The 16,605-nt window shown below is 51.3% G+C and overlaps 1 protein-coding gene across 3 annotated transcripts in view; it reads left to right on the forward strand.

Moving 5' to 3' along the window:
• Xylt1 (xylosyltransferase 1) overlaps nucleotides 1-16,605 on the forward strand; it is a 296,956-nt gene that overhangs the window by 132,150 nt on the left and 148,201 nt on the right. The window contains exon 1 of one of the 3 annotated variants that reach the window (XM_010610764.1): nucleotides 6,724-6,747. The exons of the other annotated variants lie outside the window; for them this stretch is intronic. Coding sequence (XP_010609066.1) covers nucleotides 6,739-6,747 — 9 coding nt within the window. The 5' untranslated portion in view covers nucleotides 6,724-6,738. Of the gene's footprint in view, nucleotides 1-6,723; nucleotides 6,748-16,605 lie in introns of those variants that run through there. 3 annotated transcript variants of the gene reach the window in all.

Consider the following 16,605-nt stretch of genomic DNA (forward strand, 5'->3'; position numbering starts at 1 on the left):
CCAGCTCCAGCCACAGCGCCAGGGGCCTGGGTGGGCGAGTGCTGAGCGTGAGCCTCCTGCTTCCTGGCCTCACAAGTGGACCTCTGTGAGGTTGCCAGGGTGCTAGGGCAGGGCCGAAGCTCAAACAGCAGAGTTTTGTCTGGTCCTGAGGCTGGCAGGCAGCCCAGCCCAGCCTCAAGGACATCAGCAGACCAGGTACCCGGGCAGACAGACAGGCCTGCCTTTGAGCTGGAACGAGAGGCTGCCTGGGAGCTGTTGGGGCTGAGCGGCTGTGAGCCTGCGCTGCCTTCTCTCCCAGTGCCCCTGCCTGTGGGCTCTGCGCAGAGTACCAGGTCCTATACTGTGAGTCTGGAGCACTTCACAGCCAGCAGCCCTCTTGAGTGGGGGTGGATTCCCCAGAATACATCTCTGATGTATGGGTTTCACTATTTTCCAGAACTTGCTAGAGAAGCAGGAACTCAGCAGCTTTGAGGTGGACTTCTGCAATGCTATGGCTGCCCCGCCCCTCCTCAGACAGCTCCCTTTATTCCCTCTGCTCTCCAGTTTCCCCGTCTGCAAAATGGGCTAATGACAGTGAAGATTAGACAGTAGACACACACATGCATTGAAATAGGAGCAATGCACTAAGGCGTACAGAGGGCCTGCAGTTCAGCTGCCCGCACTGAGCCAGCGTGTGTTACGTGGCTTTTGGCTGTGGTTACACGAGACAACACTGTTTCAGGGAATGGAACAGGGGAAGGACACAGAGCTCCCTGTGTGATCTCAGCAGCTTTCTTAGAGGCTGTAATTATTAAAAAGAAAAGTGAAAAAAATATGTTCCTGCACTTAAGGCCTCAGGGCCAGGCCCACTGCATAGGAAGCACCGCGTGATTATTAACTATGATGAAGATGATGAGGATGAGGAGGATGTGAGGATGCTTACATGAGTCCTTCACGGCAGGGAAACCTGGGATCTCGCAGGTTGGAGGCAGCACAGTTCTGCAACCTCGGGCCCCCACCTGGCCTGAGCCCCATGCCAATGCAGCCTCCCTGGGCAAGACTGCTGTGCTTTGCCCACCTGGCCCTCTGTCCTGAATGCGCCCCTTCCCGCTCTCTGTCTGGCAGGCCCCTAGTCATCCTTCCAGTCCACATTTGGCCTCTTCTAGAAGCCCACCTGGGCCCTCTGACCTCTGCTGGGGTCCTCCAGGTGCTGCAGGGATTTTCTCAAAGCGTGGTCCTGGGTCAGCAGCAAAGAGAAACGTGTGGGCTCTCAGGACCCCAGACTTGCTGTATCTACACCTGGCAGTGGGGAAGTGGGGTGGGGCTGCCCCCGTGCCCCAGTGTAGAGCAGCGTACCTGCGGGGTGGGTGGAGCCTCAGCCAGCGATCACCTCTGAGGCAGGGAGCACCTGTCTTCATCTAGTTTGGAGAGGGACGTGTGTACAAGGTGGAATGGAAGAAGCCAGTCACCGCCCCTCCGGACAGGACAGCCACCGTGCCTTGTGCTATTTTAATGGAGTCTGGGAACAGAGTCATGGGACAAGATACCAAGGGGGACACACTGTCTAAATTGGACAAGCCTCCACCGCTTCCCCCACTTGTGCATTTTATTCCTTGGATATCGTGGGGTGTGGATAGGACAGAAGACACATTAGGGGGGCCAAGCAAATGTGGGTCCTGGTGTTGGCTGGGGACAGTGCTGGTCAGTGCACAGGGCCGCCGAGAGTGAAATGGGATGAAAGTCCCGGGTTTCAGAGACGGTGTAGCTCTGGGGCTTGCGTGTCTCCCTGGCATTTAAGCTGAAGCACGGAAGTACAGACTGGGTAAGGCTTTGCTTAGCAAGAGGAAGCAGCATGTGCAAAGACCGCGGTGCACATGAGAACCTGGCCAGGGCTGCAGAGGACACGTAGAGGCCAGAGGGCCAGAGAAGAGGATGGACTTCGGGAATGCTTGGACACAGCAAAGGGCTGGAGCTGGGTCGGGAGGAGGAGGAAGGGGTTAAGGTAGGCTCTGGGGATTTGGTGGCAGCTCATTCCTGAGGACACACAGGGCCCCAGAGCTTCTGTCTGGCTCCCTCTTTGTAGGTGTGGTGCGCTCCGGACACAGGTACCTTTGCTGCCATGTGACAACAACAGCCCCTCTTCCATCTGCGGCCTGTCCGTGTTGCTTTTCCCTGGGCAGCCTCCCTCTGTCAGTCACTTTCTTGTTGCTGAAACAAAAATCCCCAACAAACACAATTTTAAGGCAGAGAGGTTTATTTTGGCTCCTTGGTTTTAGTCCACTGTTGGCTGGCTCTGAGGCAGAAACAGGACGGCAGAGGGGCATGGAGGAGGAAAAGGTGCTCAACTCATGGCAGCCAGGGAGGAGAGAGAGAGGAGCGGGGAGGGAGGAGTAGGGGGAGAGAGAGAGAATAAAGGAGCTGGAAATGAGAATACATCATTCCAGATCTAAGGATGAGGGGAGACAGGAAGAGGAGGAGAGGAAGAGAGCATAGATCCACGTACCAATTCCCCATGGTTAATGTATTTATTATTTACCAAAACACATACTAATAAAAACGGGAAAGAAGAATACACTCCTCCGGGCACACCCCAGTGACCCCCGCAACCAGGCTCTCTCACTGAACAGCACATTTAGCCAGGAGCTCATCAGTGAATTAATCCAGTAGTGAGTACTGCGCCCTGTGACTGGAGAAGGGCCACAAGGCCCGCTTCTGAGCACATGAGGCTTTGGGGGGACACTCTAGACCCTAACAGTGACTGTCTCTCGGCAAGGGTAAGTTTCACTATGAGGTGGGGGCTTTTCCACATGTCAAGTCCGTACCAGGAGCACAGGTCTCAGCCGTGCCCCTCAGTGTCCGTGGCTGCAGTGGCTCCTGCAGGACCACTGAGTCACTTCCACAGAGCTGCTTTGGAGACAGAGCAGGGAGGGAGAGGCAGGTTGAGTGGTGTGGATGTTTACAACCAATCCACACAAACTCTTCAGGCCTGGGAAAATAGGTTCTCAGAAAGTGTCCCCACTTACCAAGGCACAGCACAGCCTGTACTCCCCAGTCACAGCTGACTCAGCGGGAGCGGAGCTGGACCGAGGCAGCCGGGCGAGCCCAGGGTCAGCCCTAATACTCCCTGCCTTCTCCTGACCAGCACTTGCTTCGTGAGGGTCCAAGGGGTACCAGACATAATTTCAGGGAAAATGCTGCCGGGGAACATACAGCAATGGCCAGAGCCATTTGGGGGGTGGGGGAGACGCTACTGGCTCTGGTGGGTAGAGGCAGGGATACTGTGCAGTCCACAGGCCCTCTCCCCGCTACTCACAGTGACCAGACACCAGCGATGCCACGGCTGAGAACACACACGCACCTTTCACGGCCTCCTTCCTGTCTCTCATTGGAGCTCTGTGCAAACTGGGCTCTGTGCTAGACATTTGTTTTTCCACAGGCTTCCTTTCCTTCTTTCCTTGACATCTGCCTTCATCTGTATGTAGGTCCTTTGCCTCTATCAACCCAGATTTATGCAGAATCTGCTATGCTACCAGGCATCCTGCTACATGCTTTTTATATTTTACTTCCAGTGCTTGTGACAGTGAAAGAGAGATGTTATTTTTCCCACAGAAATGAACACATCCCATTTGTTGGGCAGCTACTACGTGCAAAGTATCAGGGTGAATACAGATTTCCTCACCACAAATCCGACTTGACTTCTGTTTTCTGATCCCATTGATCCCCATGTAAAACGGTCTCATTCAAGTTCAGATGCCTGAGAAGTGCCAAAACTAGAGGCTGAGGCAGCTCTGGGCCAGGGAGCAAGAGCAGACAGGTGTGCTGGGGCCCGGTCAGCCTGCCAGGGTACAGGCAGAACTGCATTGTTTGCACCCCAACTTCCTTAGGGGAAAGGAGGGAGCAATGGCTTCCCTGGAGTCCTTTCCTCACCTTATAGGGAAGGGTGAGGAGTGGACAGGTCTAGAGAGGGAGTGAGGGATCACTGCGTTCTGGGCCTGTCCTTATCCTAGTCCTAGGCTGGGCTCTGCCCCGTATCGTCTCCCATTTCCTCACCTTATAGGGAAGGGTGAGGAGTGGACAGGTCTAGAGAGGGAGTGAGGGATCACTGCATTCTGGGCCTGTCCTTATCCTAGTCCTAGGCTGGGCTCTGCCCCGTATCGTCTCCCAAGGCACCTCTTACAGCAACGTTTAAGCAAGTTTTGTCGACTTCAGTGAATTACTGACATTGCTACCTGGATTGTTGGTTGTTGTGTGTGTAGGGGATAGGAGAAGAGCTGGGCCTGTGCGTTGTTGGATGTTGTGATGGTTCATCTTGATGGTCAACTTGATCATCTTGAGGGATGCCTAGGAATTTAGCAGAGCACATTTCTGGGTGTTTCTGGGTGGGTCACAGGATGTGACCCTGGGAACCATTGCACTCTGGACCCTTCCTTCCTCTCTCTGCCTCTTCCTTGCTTGCCGTGGCTCCTGGCTGCAGTGAGTTTAGCAGCTTTGCTCCACCTCACTTCTGCCATGATGTTTCCGCCTCAGAGCCAGCTGGCCATGCACTGAAACCTCTGAAACAATGAGTCAAATCAAACCTCTACTCCTTAAAACTCAGTATGTCAGGTATTTTGTCCCTGTAACAGATGAGCTGACTAACACAGGTGTTTAGCCATATTTTTCACCTCTACCCATCAGTAGCAACAGCACCTCACCCTGCCCCACTCTGATAGTTGTGACATCCAAAAATATTCCAGATTTGTGCGTGTGTGCGTGCGTGCATTTGTGTGTGTATGTGTGTGTGTGTGTGTGTGTGTGTATTAAACCTGGGCGTAGATTTGTGCGTGTGTGCGTGCGTGCATTTGTGTGTGTATGTGTGTGTGTGTGTGTGTGTGTGTGTGTGTGTGTATTAAACCTGGGCACTCACTCCAAACTACATCTCTAGCCCCCTTTTCTTTCTTATTCTGAGTCACCAAGTTGTCCAGGTTGGGCTCTAACTTATAGCTGTCTTGCCTTTGCCTCCCAGGACACTGGCACAGCAGGCTGGTGCCATCATGCCCCGTTATTCCTAAACGTCCCTTGGGGGCGCCCCCATGCCATTTCCACTAATCTCCAGTGGAGAGCTACTGCCCTCAGGTCAGCAGCTCATCCACTTTGTAGGAGAGGAAAGTGAGCCCCAGAGGGAGCGGTCAGCTGCCCCAGGCTGGCAGCAAGTATGTGGCAGTGTCTGGGCCTGAGCACAGGCCTCCTGAGCTCTAGCAACCACCACTCATGGGGCCATCGTGGGAGGTCGGGTTATGGGGTGTGTCTGGAGGACAGGAAATCCTTTTCAGACCCTCTTACCCCACAGCCTCGTTATGGTGCCTTCCAACTCTCCCATCCTGCCTGACCCATTGCAGATGCTTACAAAGCATCGACTGATTGACTAATGGACACACTGAGGCCATGTTCCACCACCTGCATGTTGCTGATCATCAAGGGGACGACTGATTGCAGGCCCAGTCCTCTCTGTGATTTTGCTTGATTCTGTTCATTGTAGAAACTTCCAGGCCTCAGTGCCTCTGCAGTCCCGAGCAGGTCAAGGCTGAGTCCCTTTAACCCTTCACTGTGCATTGCTTACAGCTGCTGCCTCCACCTCTGGGTTCTCTCTGCAGGCGCAGTTGCCCACTCGGATTCCATTTGTGGGCTCTGCCTCCGGGACCCATCCAGGCCCTGATCAATCCCTTCTGTAACTCAGGGCTAGGTTACAAATGGGCTGGAGTCACTGGGAAGATTTTCCACCTCACTGTTCAGAGAAACCCTTACGAAAGGTGTATCGATGGCTGTCCTTGTACAAGGATGTTCCTGGGCTCAGAAAGATAGGAAAGAAGTATCTGCTGGCCTTCTTTCTACCGCTAAACTCGCTTTCAGGTCAGATTTCCTCTGTGCCCAAGCACACTTGATTTGAGTCATTTCACCGCAAAGTATAAATAAAATAGAGATGACTCCTGTCATGAAAAAGAAAGACACCCTGGTGATATAGTTTTGACTTCCAGAAAATAAGGTATTAAAGCTACAGGGTCATATAACCAGCACTTTGCCAGACCCAAGGCACTGGCCCACAAATACCAAGTGGCACAAGCCAGCAACCACCACTCCCCAGTGCAAGGTTCAGCTGACTCACTCCAGCTGTGTGACCTTGGGTGCCTGCCTGGGACTCAGACCCTTCCTCGGTATGAGAGGGCTGGCACAGAAACATCGTATAACCTCTTGGCTTCATGAACATAAGAACATTCCAGATTTGGAAACCCCAAATTACCAAAAGCGTATATTTGTAGGGATTGGAAACTAATGTTCCCATCTCACCAAAGGGTTTTTGTCCTCGTGAACGAAGTGCCTTGAAGAGGTGAGCTTTCAAAGATGTCTGTCAAAAGGATTAAAAAGAATCCTGTTCCTATCCAGCTTTTCAGAAGTCTGTCTGCATAAAATGAGATACACATGTGCAGAAGAATTACATCTTGCTTGGAGTTTTAGATTCGGAATTCAGTCTTTAGGGTGAAAATGTAGGTTGTAGCTCAGATTTTTATCCTCATATGTTTTCACTCTCATTTCTTCTCTCTCTCTCTCTCTCTCTCTCTCTCTCTCTCTCCCTCTCTCTCTCTATGTGATGGGGGTCTAACCCAGCCAGGACCCTGCTGCTGAGCTGCACTCCCAGCTCCTCAGCCATTCACATCTGAATTCTCCTAATTTCAGTGCACATGTGATGCATCCCACTGCACGAGTTTGATTCACACTGCAAGAATGCGCTTAGTAAGTTCTACTCTGAAAATCATCCCTGCAATACAAACTACTGGGGGTGGATTCTCAGGCTTTCAGGTGTGCGTACTCTGTGTGTGCAGGCAGGGACAGCACAGCAGCTCCCACTGGGCAGGGCACCGACCGGTCCTCTGAGGCCTCTTAGTGTAACTTACAGCCTGGTTGGGAGGAATGAGCATACGCCGTACCCTGGTGCTGCCAGAGTGTCTGGGAGAAGGGGAGTTGGAACACAGGGCCGACTGTCTCTGACATGTGTGGGCTCAGGGCCTGGAGCTCGTCATCCGAAAATAAAAATTTTCCAGAAGTCAGTCTGAGGCCTGCGGGTCTTACGGTTAGGAATGCTGAGCGGAACAACACTTCGTCTCTTTAGTATTGTTGAGAAGAAAGGGACTCGGCCCTTTAAGTAAATGTTTCGGAAATCAAATGCTGACCCTTCCAAGTGCTATGCACACACAAATACCAATCTGCTGCCTACTGGAATTGCTGTGATTTTTATATGGTTTGCCTCCTCCATAACTCCTGTTGAAATGTAACCACCCTTGTGAGGTAGTAAGAGGCGGGGCCAGGTGCTTAGCACTGTGTCTTCGTGAAAGGATTAATCCATCCATGTGATTAATGGGTTATCTCAGTCTGAGTCAGCCATGAAAGCCAGTTTGACAAGGCGTCTCACCTTTCCCCTGTCTCTTGCCACGTCATGTCCTGAGCTGCCTCGGGGCTCTGCTGGCAGGAAGGCCGTCCATCACCAGCTTCAGGGCCCTGACCTTGGACCAGAGCCACGAACCCAAATAAACCACTTTGCTTTATAACTTCCCCAGTTGAGAGTATATATGATGAGAAAAAAAAATGGACCCAGGCAAAAGTTCAGAAGGGTATTTATGTGGAAACCCGTGTGTAGAAGGTGGTTAGGTTAGGTTAGGTTAATAACTGCAGGCTTTTGCTCACATTGAGCACACAAACTTGTACCCAACTCTGAGAGGGCCTTCCCTCCTATCCTATGGGAAGACAGGATAAGCTTTAGAATCAGAGCCACTCTGAGACTCTGTCCATTGGTACAACGAGGTGAACACTCAGAGTCATTAGGGAGAGTTAGGGCAATAAAGTGTGACCCTTGGCCCTCAGTAGGCAGTGAGTGAGGCCATAAACCTGGGTGGCCTTTCAGATCACTTGTCTTTTGCTACTTCAGGCTCCCTGGTATCGTTTCTTTGCTGGGCCTGTGGTTCTGTTCTCAATGAGTTTACCAAGAATTCCAGCAAGATGCCCGTCCTGGAGCCATAGTGAATTTTACTGGCCAAACCCCCAATGTCCTCACCCTGTGTAAAGTTTGAGGACATATAAAGCAAAAAGATTTATTTATCTTGTGAACTTTGAGAACATGTTGTGAAAATAGACACTTTCCCAGTTGACTTTAGTCACCAAGGCCAAGGAAAAAAACTGATTCGCGTTTGACCAGTTCAGCAACTTGATTGCAACCTGTTTGGTTCCCATGATGTTTTGGGAGAAAAAAAATTACCTGCACATTTCCCAGGTAGTTGACAGGTGCCTCTTTTGTTTTGGACAGAGGCTTACAGCAGGATTAGGGCCAAGAAGATGTGCCAGCTACGTCAATGGAGCAGAGCTTAAGGAACCAGCTGACACGAAACGTGTCCCACTCTCTTGGCGGTGCACCCTTGTACAGTCCGAATCTCAGCACAATCATTTCACGCCACACTTACATTGTGCAACTGAAGTGTTATGCAATCCCTGGATGGCACTGGGCTTGTACAGCTTTGGGGAGGGAGAAGAAAAAAAAGATACACTGTCAAAGATAGTCATCGTTTGTACAGTCCGAATCTCAGCACAATCATTTCACGCCACACTTACATTGTGCAACTGAAGTGTTCTGCAATCCCTGGATGGCACTGGGCTTGTACAGCTTTGGGGAGGGAGAAGAAAAAAAAAGATGCACTGTCAAAGATACTCATCTTTACACCTGCACTTGTAGCTGTCCTTCCTCCTACCTGGATCTCCCTGCTTCCCAATCCCAGCACCCTTCCACCCTCACCTGCTTCAGTTCCTGTCCAAAGGTCACCTTCTGGGATGCCATCCAGATCACTGCTTTTAAAATTGCTAGCCGCCACCATCGTCTGTCCCTCCGCATACTTCGTTTTCACTCAGAGCTGCTGTTACAGACAGACCGTATGGGGTTGTTGTCTGTCTTCCTCCTTCCCAGGTAAACTCCAGGGCAGCTTGACTCTGATTAATAAGCATGTATCTACATGCACATGTGTGTGCCTGCGCAGGTGCACCCAACGTCAGGCCTCTGTCAACCGCTGATCAAAAACATTTGGGGAAAAATGCTGCGTTTTACTGATCACTCGTTGTCTTGTCCTCCTTCCCTAAACAATACAATATAACACCGATTACCTAGCATTTACATAATCTAGTGATGACTTAAAAGATATGGGAGGATTATGCATCTGTATTAGATGCAAATTCCATATCATCTTACATAAGGGGCTTGGGCACCCAAGGATTTTGTTATTTGTGGGGCATCTTAGCACCAGTCCCCACCAAGACCAAGGGCGGACTGTTTGCATATGTGTGTGTGTAAATGCATGTAATTATGTATGTAAATGCATTTATATACATACCCATTGCATGTATGTTGGGTTCATAGATTTCCGGAGCCTGGCACAGAATTTGTCCTCAACAAATGTGCATCAATAAATCATGTGCGTGCACTAATGGTAAGATGAGCCTCAGGTTCAGGAATACGGACATGGTGAAAAGTAATTCACCAGAAAACCAAGAGAAAATGGTTCGGTGGCCCATGAAATGCCCTGATTATCAGATCCAGTGCCGTTGATCAAGTGATCACACCCACCCCTAGGATCAGCGTGAGAAGGTGGGTGTGTTTTAAAGACCCTGTGGGAAGAGCTGGTTCTGCCTCTTGCCCCAGCCATTGTAGTAGCAATAATAACGGGAATAAAAAAGTACAGCCCTGGCTGTGCTCTTGCTTTTTTTTTTTTTTTTTTTTTCTCACTTAAGAGCTTCCCATGCCTCTCTCACTTAAGCCTCACAATGGCACTGTCGTCCTGCCAATTTTATAGTTGACAAAGCCGGGGTCTTCAAAAGATATCAACATTTCTTTTTGTTTATTTGAGAAAATTTTACAGACTTGCAAAAAAAATGCCACAGCAACAGTGACGGCAGCTAACGTGTGAGTCAGTAAGCGGCGGGTAAATACAGACGGCTGTGAGGGCCTCGGAGCCCTGTGCCCCTCCCTGCTCCCCAGCCTGTGAGTGAACTCTCCGGCAGCTGCAGACCACATGGGAGGGCTGGGGGTGCCGGGGTTCTGGAAAGCTGTGTTCACCAAGGAGGCTTGACAGGCCAGCTACAGCCTGCAGGCTGCAGTTTGTTGATTCCTGGATTAAATATAATCTCCTTTGGTGTGGGGACTGGGTTGCTCTTGTGTCCTATGCAGGGAGCACAGTGCTTTGCACGTGGTAAGTGCTGAGCAAATGAACGAGCCAAGGATTTTAGGGTGACTTATCTGTGGAGACCACCATAACTGAAACATCTGCTGTCCCCACTTCCCCCGTCCTGTCCCCCAGACCCCTTCTCCTTCTCCCTAGCTGTGAGCTTACTCTTTCTCTCCCTGTCCCTCATCCCGGGCGGAGCCTACTCTGCCCTTCCCAAGGCCCTGGGGACCTGATAACTCACTCAGCCCAAGGAGTCCTGCCAGTGGTGACTCCTACTGGAACTTCTCGCGGTTCTGTGTGTTCATTTGTTGATTCATTTCTCTTTACACCCCTCCTTATTCCAGGAAGGGATGATGGCCATCTACAAAGGCATACAGGACAAATAAGACTGTGTAAAGTAAAAATCAGGCAAAGGAAGGAAATGCTACAGTGATGTGGAACTCAGAGTTGAGAGTGACTTTTGATCTACTCCTTAAAGACCTTTCTTTTGGGGAGCCGGAGGATTGGCTTAGACCTTCCTAGCAGCCATAGGGAAAAGTAAAATCTGTCTCTTCTACTACTCTGTGTCCATGTGATTGTCAGAGCCGGTGGGATCTATTCCTAACACTAGGGTGGGGTGGAGATCCGCCTGCAGGGCCTCCGGGGGAGGGGGGCACTGTGGCCTTAAGGATCACGTGTTTCACACGTGCTCACTGTGGTGGTGAGGAGCAGCAGGTGGCGGTCCCAGCACACCCAGCCGCACTTGACACCTTAGGCTGGAGCACAGCAGGGAGGCTGTGTCCTAGGACCTGGCCTGAGTGGCTCTGGGTTGCAGAGCAGACTTCAAGGCAGGTAGCAGATGACCAGGCCATGGGGGCCTATGCACCATTCAGGCAGAGGAAGCTCTCGGTTGGGTTGGGAACGAGGCGAAAACTCAGACTCAGCTCCGGCCTCTCCTTTACCCCATCCTCTTCAGACCCGTCCTCCTGGTCAGACGGGGAGGGTTTGTGTCTGCTGTCACTGCCTGGGTCTCAGGCTGTGACACCTGTCTCCGCCGGGCAGAATCCACCATTTCACTGCAAGGTAAACGCCACCCCTTTGTCGCACGCTGTGCTGAGCACTTTGGATCAGTGTTACTTAAGGTGCTCTTTTGCTATCACCCTCCTAGGAAGAAAATTGTAATTTAATTTAAATTCCCCCTAGTGAGAGAAATTAAATACTAAGGGATACAACTGCATCAGGTGGAATGGCGCTTCAGGGCCACAGACTTGTAGTATGGAAGGTGATTTCACACACAATCCCAGTCCATTTTTGCCCTCTCTGGGGGGATATCACCCTACCGAGAATTCTTGCTTGAGATATACCAATTCCTCCTAGCAGTCTAATTGCTGGATGAAGAAACTAAGGCCCAGAGAGGTAAAGTAACTTGCTTAAAGTCACACAGCTAGTGGGAGGGAAATGGAGTTCAGCCTGAGGGATTGCTCTGCGGACTGTGATTTGAGCTATTTTTCTTAACTGTTGGCAGCAAATCACACCAGCTGTTGTGTCTCTTGCTCTTTCTACTTGTCTGTAACATCAGTGGTTCTGTTTCAGTGCATGTCCAGTTCCACATTCCTTTCTAATAGCTGCACTGTTCAGTAGGCTGCAACTGGCCAGACGGGTCTGGTTTCCAGGGTTGCACAGTTGAAACCACTGTCACGAGCGCCTTCTCCACACACTTAACACTTTACTTAAGCCCAAGTAAATGTGAAGGTTAAATGCCTAGAAGTGGATCTCCCCACACTTCTTTAAAAGGTAGCACTTGCCAGGAGCAGGGAAGCGTCTGCCTGGGGCTGAGGTTCTTGCCGAGCCATTCAAAGTCCATTTGCACCACTTTCTTAGTACCCCAGCTGTTGTTTTGTTGGGACCCCCAGATCCCACCTGCCTGTGACTGACTTGGATGCAGGCCTCCTCAGCCCTGCTACCTTATACACTCTGGTATTTCCCTGTGTGAAATACCCACAGTTTATTTTTGAACTTCAATTCTCATCCCATTAACAGAAAGTCTCAGTGGCAGATTCCATTCCCACAGCCTGGGTGTGTGCTTTGAATCAGGGTTGGAATAACCTAGCATCCCAGCTTCTCGGGGGCCTTGAGGCCTTCCAGGCTGCAGAGAGAGCAGAGGCTTCCCATGCCACTAATCTTTTTACTTTCCTAACAACCCAAACAGATGGTGCTCTCCAGACTTTCTATGGCCTTCTTTGCTAAGGGGCACTGCTGTCCTGTAGTGGGCAGGGAGTCTAGCCTGTGACATCCTGTTGGGTATCTGCAGGGGAAACTCCCGCTCTTCTCCTAAACCTTACTAATGCAGTTTCTATGGCCGGGGCAAGGGACAGGCAGCTCCTTCATGCAGTGACCTCACCAAGACCACTACAAGGGGGTAAGGTTGCAAAAATTCACGGAAGATGCTGGAAACCCTGTCTGTAGCAGGTTGCCGGCCACTAATGCCCACTGCACTCTTACATTCACCTGAGTAATTGCCCCAGATGGGGTCTAGCGATGACTTGTTCTCTGAGTTCCTCTAGGGTAACAGGATGGAGAGGGCTGAATGGGACTGTGTGACTTTGCTGGGCTGTGAAGTTGGGTTGAGGGCTACCACTGCCTCTATGCCATCTGGTAGCCCAGATTCGCTGATTGAACGTGACAGCCGGGTTCCATAGTGGTGGGGTTCACCTTGTATTCTCCCCTTGCCTCAAGGTGCACTGAAATGGATTTAATGCATTCAAGCACCATTACCCAGTCCCTGTCTTGTATCAGGAAAAGTGTGTGGATAACTGGAGTCACAAAGTACTTGCATTCTAGTTGGAGGATATAGAAAATGAGGAAATGCATAGTGGCGTAGGTGATGCTTATGAAGGAGAGATGTCTCTCAGAGGAGATGTCCTCTGAGCAGTTCCCCTAGCTGTGACAGTGAGGATGTCTATGGGGAGATTTTCCTGGACACAGAGAACAGCAAGTGTAATAATCTTGAGGCAGCAGGGGAAGAGGGAGGTAAGGCCCATGGAGACCACTACAGGAGGCTGGGGCTGAAGGACCTGGTGGATGAAGACTGAGGCCAGAGACGGACAGCTGACTATCCCAAGATCACACAGCTGTGGGCAGAACAAATTTTTATGGATTCCTGACTCCCATCCTCACACTTTGCAGAGACTTTGAGGGGCCTCCAGGGAGCATGAAACATGTCAACCAACCTGGCTAAACTCCCAGGTCCTCCACTCGCCAGCTGTGTGGGCTCTGTGATGTCACTTCCTGTCCTCAGCTTCCTCATCTGTACAAAGGGAACAGTGAGGGCACTTGCTGTGAGAATAGGAGGAGGTCGAGGGGGATCCGCATAGTGCACTGTGGTTGTGCAGGTCACCCGCATCCTGGTATGAACTGGACACAGTCTACCCACACCCTGCTCCTTCACTCCACAGGTGACACCACACCACTCCATATGCCTCTCACCTGGCCCGACCATGGTTTGCATTTGTTTGGACTCCTTCTTTAGGGAGGGGTCTGGTTTCCTGGTAGAAACTTTTAGAAAATTGGGTGTTAGGAGATGTGCCTTAGTTTCCCCAGAATGGAGCAGTGATGGCTCTGAAAACAGGCTCCATGCCCGTTATAAGGATCCCGTGTGGTGACCCACCTAGGGCGTTACCAGGGCTCCCTGTGTGCACGGGGCAGGGGTGACTAAAGCAGCAAGGGCTGCAGGCAGAGACGGGAGGGGCTTCTCCTCTCTAGCTCAAGGAGGAGGTTCAATCCCTCTGTACCTCAGCATCTTCACATTAAAATGGAGTGTGTTGGATTGTTCGAAGGACCTGTAAATTAATAAATCCAAAGCCATTAGCGTGGTGCCCAGTCTGCAGGAATCCGTACATAATGTTTCTGCTCCCTCTTCTCTTCTTTCTTCATCCCCTGAAGGAAACCCTAATTCCTGAGTGTGAGTGTTTCATCCCACTTTACAGATAAGTAAACTGAGGCTCTGTGATTTCAGACTATTTATCATAACCAGAAGGAGAGGGAGCCTGGATTTGAGCCCTGGTGGTGGTTTGGTTCCCATTTCGGGAATGTTCCCTCTGCCTTTGCTAAACTCAAAGCCCACTCTCGATTTTCTTTTTTTCAAATCTGAAGGTTGAGCCCAAGGCCTCTGCACTGACCTGTGTCCCCAGTATTTTTTTTTTTATTGAGTCTATTGGTGCATTCTAGGTATACAGTACAGTTATATTCATTACTGGGCTCTTGCACCTTTACATGACAGGTCTTGGTTCTCATTATCCCCAGTATTTTCTACTTCTGTAACTCAAGACAGGGTCTTGCCAAGTTGCTGAGTTTCTCAAGCTCCTCTCAAATTGGATCCTCCTGTTTCAGTCTCCTAGGGTGCCAAGGTTGCAGGTATGCACCACCACACCTGGTGCTCTGGGTTCTTAATGCTTTAAGTGGACTGGTCTGTGAGCTGGTGGAGAAAGCCAGAGCTCCAGTGACAGGCCCTTCTCAGTCATTAGTGTGAGCCCAGGCATTAGCCTGGCCCTGGAGGAACACGTCCCCATTTGGCCCCAGGCTCCAGGCCCCAGCCAGTGTCTTCCCAGCCACCGCTGTTGGCGTTAATGTCAGATCTACCTCACCGTTTTATTTTCAGAGTCTCTTAGATGTCATGCACATCTAATTCCTCTTCCCACGGGGCTGTGGCTAATTAGCCTTTGATTATTCACAAACAGAGAGGCAGGAATGAGGATTGGTCCTCCTTGCTTTAATTACCCCGTGCATCTGAGGGGAGACCTGAGGTGTTTAGAGATGGCAGAACTTGGAAATCAGAGGTGAAATTACCCCCCCAATCCCCGCAAAGAGCTGCCCCCCAACCCCCATGTCCCCACATGGGGAGGACAAATGCTGAGCTGCTGTGCAAAATGTGGTTTGGTTTGGTTCTCTTTGCTTTGGATGCCTCCCCGGCCGCCCCCACCTTACCGCAGCCAGCTTTCCAAGAAGTGGCTTTTGTTGTCACGAGGCCAGAAGACGGCCGGGATCCTTTTCGGCTGCACATAAAGTAGGGCTTTTCAGACTCCGGAGTTCCACTGTGTGCTTTTGGCAGGAAGAAAGGCCCTTTTCTTCCTCCATGACTCTATTAATAGAAGAAAAGGTTTGTAAAGATGCGACACCTCCTGATTTACGGTTCTTAGCATTGCTGGTGCGAGCATAGACTTGTTCGTTCATGCAACAACTAATCTCAAGGCACTGAGCGCGAAAGCCGTCGTCCTTACCATTGGGCCCTGCTGACCACTGGAGCTGGATCTGTGTCATCCCGTACCCGGTAGGATGCTTAGCAGCATCTCTGGACCCCCAAGGTACAGCAGGATTCCCTTCCCCAAAGGTGTCTTCTGGGGGTAAAGTTATTCCTTCTGAGCGCGGTGATTTTATGGGATAAGTGTGATCTTTTCCCCACGTTTCTTCTCCGATGGAACCCCTGGCTCTCTTCTGTTCACTCCCTCCACTCCAGCCACCTGGCCTCTTTCTGGTCCTTGCCAGCAAAGGGGAACCGTCTTCACTCCGAGCCCTCACTGCTGTTCCTCCTCTCCGAAACACTTTCCCCTGCATCCTCACAGCCGGCCACGCACCCGCCCTCAGGTGTCTCTGCTGAAGTCTCACCTTCTCCATCTAAAGCCCACTTCAGCTGTCCTATTAAAGTCACCCTCCCCACGCCTGTACTCCGTGTGCCCTGCTCTCTTCTGCCCCGTACTGCACTTTGGGCATTGTAAGTGTCATCCGTGCATCCCATGGTCTAGAAGAAAGTCCCTAAGGTGGGAGATCTGTCTGCGTGGCTCCCGGAGGTGCCCTGATGTTGCTCCATTAATGACTCATTCCTGGCACCTGCCAGACACTCGCGCCAGGTGCTGCCTGGACACGGGATGGTGTGGTGAGCAGTCTCTGCCCCGGAGTTGCTCGGAGCCTGCGTGCCCAGACCCTCCTTGCCCAGAGCCGGAGGACATGTTTTCTCCACTGTGACAGGGAAAGCAGCTGCGGGAAGTTCCCAGGTGAGACGGATAAGAGAGCAGTGGGCCTCGGGCTGAGGCGGGAGCAGAACGCGCCCGACTCCCTCCTGGGTGATGGCAGGCTGCGGTCCTTTCCGGCTGCTGGGCTGCGTATTGGCATTCAGGCTGCCCTGTGCCCTGCATAAACATTTCCCTCTGTCCACCTTACGTAGCGGTTTTGCCTGTGGCATGAGAGTGGCGGAACCGTGATGAAAATAGTGTTTAGCTACCCGCACTCTGCTTATTTTGTACTTTCGAGCAGTAACACATCTTCTGACGTGCGGAGCCTGCCTGCAAAGCCCATCATTTCTCCCTCGAGTCGCATTGTCAGCTGTCGGTGGCACGCGTGAGCTGGGCTGGGCCCACAC

The sequence above is a fragment of the Fukomys damarensis genome, unplaced genomic scaffold (assembly GCF_012274545.1).
Source record: "Fukomys damarensis isolate Sample0158 unplaced genomic scaffold, DMR_v1.0_HiC HiC_scaffold_34, whole genome shotgun sequence".
In the NCBI taxonomy this organism is placed as follows: domain Eukaryota; kingdom Metazoa; phylum Chordata; class Mammalia; order Rodentia; family Bathyergidae; genus Fukomys; species Fukomys damarensis.